This window comes from Hyperolius riggenbachi, chromosome 3 (genome assembly GCF_040937935.1).
Source record: "Hyperolius riggenbachi isolate aHypRig1 chromosome 3, aHypRig1.pri, whole genome shotgun sequence".
In the NCBI taxonomy this organism is placed as follows: domain Eukaryota; kingdom Metazoa; phylum Chordata; class Amphibia; order Anura; family Hyperoliidae; genus Hyperolius; species Hyperolius riggenbachi.
The window spans coordinates 346,947,969-346,962,406 of record NC_090648.1 but is presented as its reverse complement, the minus strand read 5'-3'; the positions used below and the strand labels follow the sequence as shown (position 1 = coordinate 346,962,406).

The following is a 14,438-nucleotide window of genomic DNA, read 5'->3' as shown; positions in this document are numbered from 1 at the left end:
TTCTGTTCTCCGCCGCCGGCCCCGGTCTAAGCGGCATGGGATCCAACTGCGGCTGCGCTACAGTGGCCGCGCACCCGCTCGCTTCCGCCTTCGTCATCGGAAGCTTACTGCGCAAGCGCAGTACAAGGCTCCGTTATACTGCGCCTGCGCAGTAAGCCTCAGATGACGCGAGCGGAGGCACGGCAACGCGCATTATTCGTCTGTGTGACAGACGAATAATAGCCCGGTGCCGGCTGCGGGGAATGGCAGATGGGAGCAGGACGGCGTGGGACATTACCACTGCAGGGGGCTGATAGAAGCCCCAGGTAAGTGGCAGTTTTTCTCCTCAGGAACCCCCACAGAACCCCTTTAAAAACTCAAAACGCTCAGAAAAACTCCTCTGGTGTGCACCAGGCCATACTTTTTTTTTTTTAAACAAAGTAAGCAATGGCACATTCCACATATGTCTGTCATTTAAGAAAGATGATTGCACTCTTCCTCTGTCATCTCATATCTTACATAAATGAGGCCTGGTGGGTGGGGCAGTTGACAAAAAACAACCTTAGCTCACACCCACCAAATAAACAAGAGCACCTGTCTTTAAATATGATCACACATAGGGCTTGATTCACAAAAGAGTGTTAACTGTTAGCACGGGCGTTTTCGCTCGAATTTTCGCATTGTGCGCAATCGCGAATGTCGATTTCATGGGAAAATTTGCGTTTGCGCGCGAAAACATTATCGATTCACGTGAAAATTTGCGATCGGGCGCAATGTGAAAAATCACGCGAAAACGCCCGTGCTAACAGTTAGCACCCTTTTGTGAATCAAGCCCATATTGTTGTCAGACTAATTTTGTGTCTCTGCAGATGTATATACATTTACAGGGGCTTGCCAGGGCTATCTTTTATGCTCACAGTAACTTAGAGGTGACTTGCCCAAAGCCTGTATCTGGATGCAGTGGGCATCCACCATTCCAAAAATGACTGAGTAGCTTTTTCAATAGTGATAACATTGCTAACATTAAGGGCTCGATTCACAAAGCGGTGCTAACCCAGTTAGAGACTTTAGGCGTGATAACCATTGCACCATGCTGGTGAAAAGCCAGTTTAGGCGTGATAAGTTTAGGTGTGATAAGTTTAGGTGTGATAAGTTTAGGCATGCTAAGTTTAGATAAGTGTAGATAACGTGCAAAGCCCCGCACGCAAAGCAGCGCCATTAAACTCTATGCGAAGTGCACCAGACTTTGCTAGCGCAAAACTTTTGATCAGCTGTGCATTGCGGTGCTAACGCAGTTGGTGCTTAAACTTATCATGCCTAAACTTATCACACCTAAACTTATCATGCCTAAACTTATCACACCTAAACTTATCACACCTAAACTTATCATGCCTAAACTGAGTTTAGGCGTGATAAAGGGCTTTTCACCAGGGTGCTAACTGTTAGCACCGCTTTGTGAATCAGGCCCTTAGAGAGATAACACAACAGCAAGGGTTAAAAATAATGACTTGTAATCTTGACGTTTCTGTGCAAATTAGAAATATGCACAATAATGACTTGTAATCTTGAAGTTTCTGTGCAAATTTGAAATCTGCACAGGTGATACTGTTCTCGTTCAGCTGCAGACAGCTGTGGCAAAGGCTTCCACAGATAAACGATACAGAGGAGAAACAATTAGTGAAGCAGATTGAAGAAATTGAAAATAAAAAAAGAGGTCATACTTTTGGGTGACTTTAGATATACGTATATTAAATTGGTTGTTGAAGCTAGAAAAAGTCACAGTTTTTATAATTTACACTATATCAGTTTTCTTGACTAAAATAATATCTGAGCCAAATAGAGAAATGTTTGACTTTCAAATAGACTTGATACTACATTCAAATTGGCACGTTTGGGAGCACTTTGGGTATAGTGATCACAAAATAACACTTGACAGACATTTAGCAGAGTTTTGAAGAAGGGAACAACTAAAACTATAATGAATTTAGACCAAGTCAAGTTTGAACAGCACAGGTGTAGAGATGTAGCGAACGGTTCCCGAACCGTTCGCCGGCGAACCGCTCTGCTACTCTGGGCCTCTTACTACTTCCGGGTCGCAATGACCCGGAGTAGTACGCCTGCGCTGCCCGGCGGAGCGCATCCTAGATCGCGCTCCTGTTGCCGGGCACTCTCTGCGCATGAGCGTGACGTCACTCATGACGTCACGCACATGCGCAGAAAGTGCCCGGCAACGGAAGCGCGATCTAGGACGCGCTCCGCCGGGCAGCGCAGGCGTACTACTCCGGGTCATTGCGACCCGGAAGTAGTAAGATGCCCAGAAAGGTTCGCCAGGCGAGCGGTTCGGGCCATCACTACTCAGGTGCTCACTGAGTCTTCCAGACTGGAATAGCAAACTACAAGGTAAGGACCCTAAGGCTATGTCCACAGTGAGAGTTGTTTTCCCTGTATAAACAGTAAACAAGAAAGTCACACCACAGGTTATGTGACCTTTAGATTGCATACAGTGAAGCATGCAGTCAATTAAATGTATGCTTCAAGTCCTCTGTTAACACCAACGTTAGGTGGTAATGCACTGCATGCCCCATAGGGCTATCACTGCAGCGTTTTTGTACAATGCGATGGAACATACCACAGTAAGTGTGAAAGGGTCCTAAAAGTAAATGAAACACTTTTAAACAGATTATTAATGCGTATACTATTATACACATTTCTTAAAGGGAACCAGAGAGGAACGGGCTGAAAAAAAAAGAACAAGCCTTTATACATACCTGGGGCTTCTTCCAGCCCCATAAGCCTGGATCGCTCCCACGCCGCCATCCTCCGCTTCCTGGAACCGCCGTTACCGGGCCCGTCACTTCCGGCGGACGCGGCCAATTGTCCGCATCACAGGCGCTCCCTCCATACATGTACGCATGCGGCTGCACAGCAGGCAGCCTCATGCGTACTTGTATAGAAGGAGCTCCGTGTGATGCGGCGAATCGGCCGCGTCCGCCGGCCGACTGGCCGACTAGCGGCAATGACGGGACCCGGTACCGGCGGATCCAGGCAGCAGAGGACGGCGGCGTGGGAGCGATCCGTGCCTATGGGGCTGGAGGAAGCCCCAGGTATGTATTAAAGCTTCCCCCCAACCTCTCTGGTTCCCTTTAATGAAAACTAAATTTCTAGATATAAAAAAACTGCCACTATGAATAAATAAATATGTCTTGTATGTGATTAATTGTAAAATGAATGCACTTAAAGAGACACTGAAGCAAAAAAAAAAATATGATATAGTGAATTGGTTGTGTACTATGAATAATTACTAGAAGATTTGCAGCAAAGAAAATCTTCTCATACTTTTATTTTCAGGTATATAGTGTTTTTTCTAACATTGCATCATTCTATAATATGTGCAGATTACACAACACTCAGCATTCAAAATTAGTCTTTCAGAGCAGTCTGTGAAGTAATGACCTCTCCTCTAGCAGAGAAAAAGTAAACAGTTCACTTACAGTTGAGATAATAAAAGTCAGATAACAGCCCTCTCCACGACTTAAAGCAGCCCATACACTCAGCCGATTTTCTGGCCGACCGATCGATCCCGATCGATCGATCGATCGATTGCAAATCGGTTGGCCAATCGACCGATCGACGGCCGATTTCGATCGATTTCGATGGATTTCCATCGAACTTGCAGGGTGGAAAATTTAGGTCGATCTGAAGAGATTGCTTATCAGTTTGCATTGGCCTTAATGGAAATCTGATGGCAAAAAAATGCCATCAGATCGAATTTCAATAGATTTCAAACTGAAATCTGTTGGAATTCTATCCTGGTAAAAAATGTTCTAAAAACGCATCAGATAGATCATCAGATGCATTTCTTATCTATCTGCTGCCAATCTGACGAGTGTATGTGCACCTTAAGGGGCCCATACACTCAGCCGATTTTCTGGCCGACCGATCGCAAATCGGTTGGCCAATCGACCGATCGATGGCCGATTTCGATGGATTTCGATGGATTTCCATCAAGCTGGCAGGGTGGAAAATTTAGGTCGATCTGATGAGATTTCTTATCAGTTTGCATTGACCTTAATGGAAATCTGATAGCAAAAAAATGCCATCAGATCGAATTTCAATAGATTTCAAACTGAAATCTATTGGAATTCTATCCTGGTAAAAAATGTTCTAAAAACGCATCAGATAGATCATCAGATGCATTTCTTATCTATCTGCTGCCAATCTGACGAGTGTATGGGCACCTTAACTTAGTTGGAGAGCTTAATGGCTTGTTTGCATAGAGATAACAACTGGAGTTTCTCAACTTTTCCTGTACTGGAAACAATTAGACTGATGTATCTGATCTTAATGTTTTATTTCTTAGCTGTACTACACATACAAATCATAATATCATCATTTTTTTTCCGCTTCAGTGTCTCTTTAAGGCCTTAAAACATGAAGGGATTATGTCTGCATGAAAGAATAATATGGAGTGTGATAAAAAAAAAAAAAAAAAAAAAAAAACAACTATAAAAGCAAATCAGACTTGAACCTGAAACATAGTTATTTAGTGAACTATAGGCCCCTCTAACACACCGTTCAACACACAATATTATCATATGTCAAAAAGATGTATTACTTTTATTTACATTATTGTTAATTGCTTTTCAGAAAGTTTTTATATATAGCATCAAGAGATAGATGATTATTTTCATTATCTTTGTTACAAAAGTATTACTAGACTTGTGTTGTGTCTGTTGCTTTCTAGCGGAGTTGTTTATTAGGAATAGATAATAACAAACTGATATAAGAAATGCTGAAGACAATTATTTAGAAAAGCACTTATCATTAATATTTTAAAACACACTGAAAATGAAAATCTCATTTAAGCTCACAGTGCGGTGCTGGTTAAAGTGAGTTTTTACCATACTCCTTGCCAATATTTTATTTTATTATTACGAAAACTATTCTTTTCAGCTATCCGATAATGAGCTAGGCATTATGTTCTTTTAAGTCAAATGATTTTATGTTGCATTAAGAAGGCTAAAGTAATTTAATCATAAGTGGAACATTTCACCGGAGCTGTGGTGATTGTTTAAGTGTGATTAAATGTGTTAAATAATTAATTACTTCCAGGTGCAGAAACTTATGTCTGCCAATAAGTCAAAGCTGAAATTAATAATACAGTGTCAGTGCCATTTGCAAGTATAATGTACTGTGATGGTTGTTCTGGCTATAACCCGTTCATAGCTCTTGCAGGCATTCATTGATACATGTGACATAAGGCACATATGACGAAGAATAGGAATGGTCAGTAGTTTCTCTATGGCCATATCAGGTGGATGTTTTATGTGTAGCACTCTTCCTAAAGGTGGCCATACATGGTACAATTTTTTCATCCAATCTTACCAATTCTATGTAATATAAGGGAACTGCCTGAATTATCCTTTCAGTATTTGCACTTAATTTACCCTTATACTACATAAAAATGGTAAGATTGGATGAAAAAAATTGTACCATGCATGGCCACCATAAGAGTAGTACGTCAGCTCATCAGAGGAATTGGTATTTTGCCTATTACATGAGCAAATTACATGTGCTAAGGGCAATTATGGTAACTCCCAGAATTAGTATGTGAAGTGTTTGAGAGTTCCTAGCCTTACTTTATACTGCAGAAGGAAGAAACTTGCTATTTTGACAAAAATGATTCTTGTCCTTACTTTATGTACACTTTAGAGGTGTGTGTGTGTACATAATATTATCCCCATTCCACTTGTCCATGTTCAATTTGCATTCCCCACCCCATCCCTGGATATTTTTTTATTTTGCCTCTTGGTCCCACCCTGTCCTTGTGCTATTCTTTTCTGTCTCCACTGTTCAGTTCCTTTTCATCTTGACCCCATTCCTCTCAAATGCCTATTTGTAGCGACCTCATCCCCACTGTACAGTTTAAAGTGTACCTGAAGCTACAAGTGACATGATGAGATAAACAGTGGTACATATAGTACTAGGCTATGTAATGGAGAAACAAAGAAGGTGTGTGCTCAGACCAGAAGCACCTGTTTATAAAGGCTGCTGAAATGTCTTTCGACTAATTAAAATGCAAAACACATGCAAATTGCATCTACTTGCCAGAGTTTGCAATGCCTAAACTAACTAACCTGTTATTCCCTGCAAGAGTTAGCCTACACAAAATACTTTGCATCTCAACAGGGACGCTTTGTGTAGGCCTCCTCGCGCCCCCAAGCAAGGGGAGCAGCCCTGGCAGTACCCCAAGTGTCCGGAAACCGCTCCATATAGCCTTGTTTTTCTTACACACACAAGCACTCTAGGAAGGGTAGTTCTTTGTATGCAATACAGCCTCACTTAGTGACACTATGTCAGCTTTGACACGACGTCACTTGAAAATGGAATGAAAATCCATAATGAATTTATAATGCAATACTGATCAAGAACACAAAATAGTAAGTTATTGAAACCTCCCTTTGCTATAATGACATCAGCAACACATTTGTAAAAGAACTGCACCCAGAAAATGTCTTATTACAACCTCTCTAACTGCATCTTTATCAGTAGGTCCTTCCTCTATGACAGGTCATCATGGTGGTGGGTCAAGCTATTATGGCAAACCACAAGACCTGTCTGAATAAATATGCAAATGTGTAACTTTAGTGAATGACAAATTTTAAAGAGTGACCTAGACAGTGCTAAGTGTACAAATAACTAGACTGTGCTCCTTTTAATCTTTTTGTGCCTGAAAGAGATAACATTAAGGTATGCAAGTGGCAGTTTCTCTCCAGTCAAGACCCAGTCAGAGGATAGCGTAACCATCACTGATAAGGAGTTAAAGCCATAAAACCCTGCCAGAGAACAGTGTCTAAGTGCAGGGAATAGATAAAAAAGGTCAAGAGTTCAAATATTTTAGCTTCTGGGACACTGAAAGTCTGTGTAAGTTATATGAGACAATATAACATTAAATAAACTTTTTTAGCTACACAGATACACAGAAAATGAAACTGTGGGATTCTAAATAAATAACTGTTACTTCTTAAAACATTTGTTAAAATTTACTATAGTAAGCTCTGTCCCACGTGAATGCCATCAGGACCCACTCCCTCCCCTACCCCCACTGACACCATGAGCATCCCAATTGGCACCTACCACCACCATGCACAGCTCCCCTGACACCCGCTGCCAACCCCTATACTCCTACACTGCAAACTCTGATGCTCACCACACTATACTAATGGCAAACCCTGGATAAAGCATCCTTAAACTTTCTGCCAGAGTTGCCCATTGGTTTTTACACTGACTAATGGGATCCCTTGGAGAGATCTCATAGGTCAGTGTAAATACCAAAGGGAAACCCCAGTGGAAAATGTATAGATGCTTTTGCTGGGGTTCCCCAGTAGTTCAGTGCGTTGATTTTCAAACAAGATATCTAGAGGATATTGGCATGTTACATTTCTAAGGATATTGGCATGGGATCATTAATTAAAGGTAAGTTTTTATTAACGAAAATTGCCAGAAATTTTGCATTATGATTTCGATGCAAAATTACGACTATGCAAAACTCAAGTTTATCACTTTTAATGATATATCGGATAATAAGCTCATAATTAACTCGAGAATGGGCAGAGCATGATCTTTATACACAATCACTGAGCTTCTCCTCAGACACATTTCCAAATATTGGGAAAGATCTGACTAATTTGGATGAAATTGTTTGCCAATATTTTTCATCCACAATGTCAGTTTGTCCTTGCTCAAGAGTCAGATTATATGGGCGTATATTGCATTTGGTTACAAAATTAACTGGGTGTGAATTCTCATGATTTCATTAAATCTTTTCTTGTCAACAACTTCAAACTCTGTACATAGGCCTCGCCCCCCCAAAAAAGGAAACAAACAAAAAAACCATCTTCCTCTGACTTTTCAGATCAAGGGCCAGTTGACTGTTCTTCAGGCTGCTGGGGGCTGACCTGGGGAAACTAAACACTTTTTCTGCCTGCCCCTAGGTAGACCATGCCTAGGATATCTAGCCTGTAAAATATGTCCCATATGAAATAAACCATAGACCATAGCACATGTACAATCATTATATTCCATTCAGTGTACAGCTACATTCTGCAGCAAAATGGGTGTTTAGTCAGAAAGGTTTGTTGGCCAAATAATGGGTATACTGTAACTTAAAGGACAACTGAAGAGAGCGGGATATGGAGGCTGCCATATTTATTTCCTGTTAAGCAATACCAGTTGCCTGGCTATTCTGCTGATCCTATGCCTCTAATACTTTTAGACATAGACCTTGAACAAGCATGCTGCAGATCTGATGTTTCTGAGATTGCTGTGAGACCTGACAAGATTAGCTGCATGCTTGCTTTTGAGGTTATTCAGGCTCTACTGCAACCAAATAGATTAGCAGGGCTGCCAGGCAACTGGTATTATTTAAACAGGAATAAATATGGCAGCCTCCAATTTCTTCTCACTTCAGTTATCCTTTAAAATCACTTCAGCACAATAACAAAAAATCAATTCTACATTCAGGTAAATTCAAATGAAACTGAAATAATACTAACGGCAAACATTTATCAATGTAGACATCAATGTAGACATTACCAAATGACAGACTTATGCTAACAATATGCACATAATACCAACTGGCAGGTATTGAACGACAGGCAAACGCCAAAGAAAAACAACATAATTAGTGTCTCCTACCACACATCTTAATTTGGCAGAATGACCCCCACCCCCCTTCCCCAACATAAATAAACAGAATGTCACCAAATAACAAAATGCAGAGTTTAGGGCGTATTTCCACTACACACAGTGCGGTGCAGCTACAAAGCCGCATTGCACCGACGGCGAACTGAAACCAATGCATGGCAATGGAATAGTTTCCATTTGCGTGCTGTTTATGCGGAGCGGTGTGGAGCGATCTGAGAATCTGCAGCATGCTGCATATTCTGCCCGCATCGGCATCCCGTCTCCTCCATTCACTTCCACATAAGGAGATGCGGAAGTGACGCGAATGCAAGCGGAAGTGATGCGATGCGGTGAGGTAGCCACATTTGCATCACTTCGCCAATGGAAAAGGGCTCTTACCCCAAAGAACAATATGCATGTCCCTAAAATAATAGTGAAAGTGGTCCCAAACGACAATATTTACAGTGACTCTTAACCTCCCTGGCGGTAAGCCCGTGCTGAGCACGGGCTATGCCGCGCAGGAGGATTTCTCAGGCCTGCTGGGCCGATTTGCATACTTTTTTTTTGCAACACGCAGCTAGCACTTTGCACTCAGAGCGTGCACTCTGATCGCCGCTGCTCCGCGCCGACTAGCCACCGCTCCGCGCCGATTAGCCGCCGCCGCTTGCCGCGCTGAGCCACCTGCCCCCCCCCCAGACCCTGTGCGCTGCCTGGCTGATCAGTGCCAGGCAGCGCTGAGGGGTAGATCGGGACTCCCAATGACGTCACTACGTCGATGACGTCGGTGACGTCATGCCGCCCGTCGCCATGGCGACAGGGGAAGCCCTCCAGGAAACCCCCTTCTTTGAACGGGATTTCCTGATCGGAGATCGCCGGAGGCGATCGAAGAGGGCGGGGGGATGCCGCTGCACAGCGGCTATCATGTAGCGAGCCCTGGGCTCGCTACATGATTTAAAAGAAAAAGAAAACTGCTCTGCTGCCCCCTGGCGGTTTTTAATAGACCGCCAGGAGGGTTAAATATCAATATGCAGAGGGCCACCAAAAATAACAATATTACCCATAATTAAGCTAAATGATCCCCAAAATGTTAAGGAGGTGCAAAACATGAATACATGGAGTGGATAGCACTCTTGCCTTGCAGCGATACGGTCCTAAGTTCAAATCTGGACCATGACACTATCTGCATGGTAGTTGTATGCGCTCCCCATTTTTGTATAGGTTTCCTCCTGCATCACACACTAAGTTTTCCTAAATTTGAAATAACATATTAAAGAGGCACCATAGTGACAAAAAAGAAAAATGCAGTAAATTATTTAGGATACCCACTTTTACATGAATTATCCTGGTTTCACCATCAGAAATACATACTATATGCTGTGTATTGGAATGTAGCCCCACCGCTTCCAGTGATGCTTTGCCTGGACTGTTAATCTATGCAGAATCCCCCCCAAAGCATTTGGGAAGAATAGGTATTACTTGCACTGGCATCGGATTACTGAGTATACAAATATTCCACAGCGATGCACCTGACAGGACTAAACATGTTAAAGAGTAGAAGAAGCTGGAGCTCCACCTGGGTTTTGCAATATTAGCTTAATTTATTAGTGGTAACACAGCCACAAAAAGCACAATGTTTCGGAACACAGGCCTTTGACAAATGCACTTGACACATGTATTTGACAAAGGCCTGTGTGCCGAAACGTGTTTTCTGTGGCTATATTACCACTAATAAATTAAGCTAATATTGCAAAACCCAGATGTAGCTCCAGCTTTTTCTACTCTTTGCTTCTGACTGCACACCCCTGTGGGATCCGGGTGTATACTGGTTGACTCCCTGGTGCTACAACTGTCAGTGGTTGGAGCTCTGGGGCAATCCTTTTTTGTGGTAGGACTGTCAGAGTGTACATCTGGGTAAGGAAGGATTTTTACAATGGAAACAACTGACTAAATGATTTATAAATGGATATTGTAAAAAATAAGCAATTTAATTCATTATATTGTTTTCACTACAGTTCCTCTTTAACGTCTATAATCAAAGAACCCATGCGATTCTAAGTTGTGCTACCACTGATTATTACTTGCTATCTCTTTGCAGGATGACTACCAGGAATACGAGCCGGAAGCATAACATCCCTCCCACTTGAACCCAGCCACCAGCAGCATCAGCACAAAAATAGCTATAATAAGGATAATAATGAACCTCCCTTCTCTTCTAGCCCTCCCCTTCCCGAGAGGAGTGTGAAGTGCACCCCCCTCTTCTCCCAAGAAGTGAGCTCTTCCTTCACTCCACCTCCAGAGAGCCTCATGTGAAGTGATTTCATGTATGGTAATCCTTAGCGTTGAGTCATTAGTCCAAACAAAAACCGGTGTTTAAACTTTCAAAAAAAAAGCCCTTTGTAATGTATGAACCCATGAATGCATTGTACTTGTCTTGGCAGTCTTAGTGCCCCCGGGTAATTATTTCTGTTTCCCTCCCAGACAATAATTCCCGGGGGTTTTTTGGTGGATTTTGTCTCTCATATGATTATTTTGTAAACTTCTTTTTGTTTCGGTGTGTATGCTTGTTCGGTGGCAGAGGGGCCTGCAACACTCTGCGACCAAACCTGCGGGTAATCTTCTGCGTCTGCTGACCTAAATAAAGCATGTTTTACTTTTTATAAAGAGACGGCGGGAACGCCCATAAATGTTTACTCCCTCTTGGCCGCATGATGTTTTCCAAGTTGTGTAGCCACTGAGGGAGAAACGCACAAAAAAAGAAAAAAAATGTAGGTGTGGATGACTGACCTTTGACATAGTTTATTCTGTGTTCTAATGTGACATTTATTTTGTTGGTTGTTTTTTTTTATACATATATTCACACATATCGAAAAATATATAAATGGTTTAATTATTTGTGACTGTTCTGTAAAGCAGATAAAGAAAAAACAAATCTGTGATATTCCATACAGAATCTTTTCAATGTCATTGTGTTCCAAATAATTTTGCAAAAGGAATAAAAAAAAAAAAGAATTAACCAAAAGAGGATTGTTGAATTGATATTTTCTCTAGATTGGTGCAGTCGAGCAGAAATGTAGAGGGGGAAGGTCTTATAAAAATGCAAAGGGCAAGATTTATTAATAATGCTGATGTTCGAATTGGGGTTATTGGAATTTGGGGCTGCAGCGAAGCTTCACCCCAAACCACGAGGCTCGGCCCCCACAGGCATATACATGCCTGTGTGTGTAGCCTGATTCTCTCCCTCTAACACAGCAGGGAACAAAGAGGGAGAGGATGAGATGATGCACCAAATAAAGACCTTGCAGCCATGCAGAGAGGAGGATCTGAGTGGTAAGTTACTTCCTTCTCACTGCCCTCCATCGTTCTGCCTTTTCCCCCTCTCCCCACCAACTCTCAATAACTTTCTCCTTCTCTCTCCTTCTCCCTTCCTTGCATTCCCTCCATTCTCTCAGCAAGCCTCTCTCTCCATCCACGCTCAGCACCCTCAGTAAGCCCCCTTCTCAACTCGTCAGTAAGCCACTCTCCCCCCCAGCACCCTTACTAAGCCTCTCTCTTCTACCTTTCCCCCCTAAGCACCCTCACTAAGCCCCTCCCCCCCGGGCCCTCAGTAAGCCTTCCACTATCCCCATCTTCCTCCCAGCATTATTAATAAGCCCCTCTCTAGCCCCAGCACCCTCTCTCCCCATCCACCCCCAGCACTCACAGTAAGCCCTCTCTCCACCCATAAGTAAGCCCCTCTCTCCCCCAACACACCCAGTAAGCCCCTCTCTTCAACCCCTCAGCACCATCACTAAATCCCTCTCTCCCCAGTACCCTCAATAAGCCCACATCTTTCCCCATCCACACCCCAGCACTCTTAGTAAGCTCCCGTCTCCCCCACCCACCCCTCAATAAGCCCCTCTCCCAACATCCACTTCCAGCACTCTCAGTAAGCCTCTCTCTCCCCATACACCCCCAGCGCCTTCAATAGTCTTCTCTCTTCCCCTCTATCCACCCCTCCTTAGCACTCTCAGTAAAACCCCTCTCTCCCCATCCAGCCCTTAGTAAACCTTTCTCTCCCCCCAGCACCCTCAGTAAGCCTCTCTCTCCCTCCCCCAGCACCCTCACTAAGCATCTCTCTCCTCCCAGCAGCCTCACTAAGCCCTTCTCTCCATCCAACACCCTCAGTAAGCCCCACACTTCCCCCATCCACCCTTCAGCACCCTTAGTAAGCCCCTCTCTCCCCCATGCACCCTCACTAAGCCCTTCTCCCCCTCCAACACCGCATACATTTGAAAAAGTTGCAAGCTAATTTAGACGCGACGTTAAATAACGATATTACTAGCTATATCGGTAAATAACAATTTAAATGCAACATTAAATAACAAAAATGGTAAATAACTATTTAATTGCAGTATTACTTTATCTGTAAGGTTATCGATAATGTTGAACTTAATTATAACCTAACCTCTCCCTACTCTCACACAGAACCCTCCTCTGGTGGTGCCTAACCCTAAGACCCCCCTGGCGTGCCTAACCCTAAGACCCCCTTGGTGGTGCCTAACCCTAAAATCACCATGGTGGTGCCTAACCCTAAGACCCCCCTGGTGGTGACTAACACTAAGACCACCCCCCAGGTGGTACCTAACCCTAAGAACCCCCCCCCCTAGTGGTGCCTAACCCTTAGACCCTCCCTAGTGGTGCCTAACCTTAACAACCCCTTAACAATCCCCATTAATATGATACATTTTAATGTAATTGCCCGCTGAATAGTACGCTTAATAACAATTGTGCCCACATATACCGATAAATAACAATTGGGACCATTTTTGGCCGCAACTTTTTCATCTGCTCTTCAAACACCCTTAGTAAGCCCCTCTCTCTCCTTATCCACCCTCTGCACCTTTACTAAGTCCCCTCTCTTCCCCCAGCAACCTTAGTAAGACCTCTACTTTCCCATCTATCTATTTAATGAATATTCCCGTGTTTGATATTCACTCATTCATTGGTATCATTTAATTACCTGATTTAAGGGTCATAATCGGGAGAGGGGGGGGGGGGGGGCAATCAAGGTCTAGCTTTTCTCAGGGTGCTGTGAAATCTAAAGCCGGCCCCGATACACCACTGCATTCAGGCAGCATAGTGCTAGCAATGGTGCTGAGTACAGTGAACATGTGAAAGAGCCCAGTGCAAATGTAAGAAGGTTATGGGGCTTATTTATAAAAGGATAAACTGTAAAAAAGGCACCATCATTAGAATATCACACTTTGGTGGTTGCCAGTTGCCACTCTTCCGAAAGTAGAGATCAGCTGAAAAGCTTGCCACTTATCATCATGATTGCACTTTTACGGTGTTTGCCATTTTACTCATATGGAACTGCTTGTCAGCAGCTGCCAGGAGAAGTAATGGTCCTCCAGTCAATGGAGATTCTGATTACACATTTGGGGTATTGTAGTGCGCCAATACACTATTTTGAATTCCTGATAAACAGCGAACAAAATATGTTCGCTGTTCATCAAAATATGTTCCATGTTCCCGTTTTTATGAATATGGTATAAAAGTGGCAATCAGAATTTCAAATGTGGAGGACAAAAAACTGTCAATCATTTTATGTTCTCCATTTTATTATGAATACACCACTATGGATCAAGCTACCCGGCAATTGAAAACATGTCTCTCGCTGCTCTAAAGCTATATTTCGAACTAGGTCAGTATCATTCAAATCAGGTGGATTCCACTGACCTTATCTTATGTTACAACTGTTTGCAATACTGAGTTCCTTGCTGACACTATCTTTA

General features: G+C 43.0%; 1 protein-coding gene across 3 annotated transcripts in view; it reads left to right on the top strand.

Moving 5' to 3' along the window:
- SNCB (synuclein beta) overlaps positions 1-11,647 on the top strand; it is a 100,569-nt gene extending 88,922 nt beyond the window's left edge. For all 3 annotated transcript variants that reach the window (XM_068272823.1, XM_068272822.1, XM_068272821.1), the window contains one exon: positions 10,760-11,647. In XM_068272823.1, the coding sequence (XP_068128924.1) occupies positions 10,760-10,792 (33 nt within the window). In that variant the 3' untranslated portion in view covers positions 10,793-11,647. The remainder of the gene's footprint in view (positions 1-10,759) is intronic.
- The last annotated feature ends 2,791 nt before the right edge of the window (positions 11,648-14,438 follow it).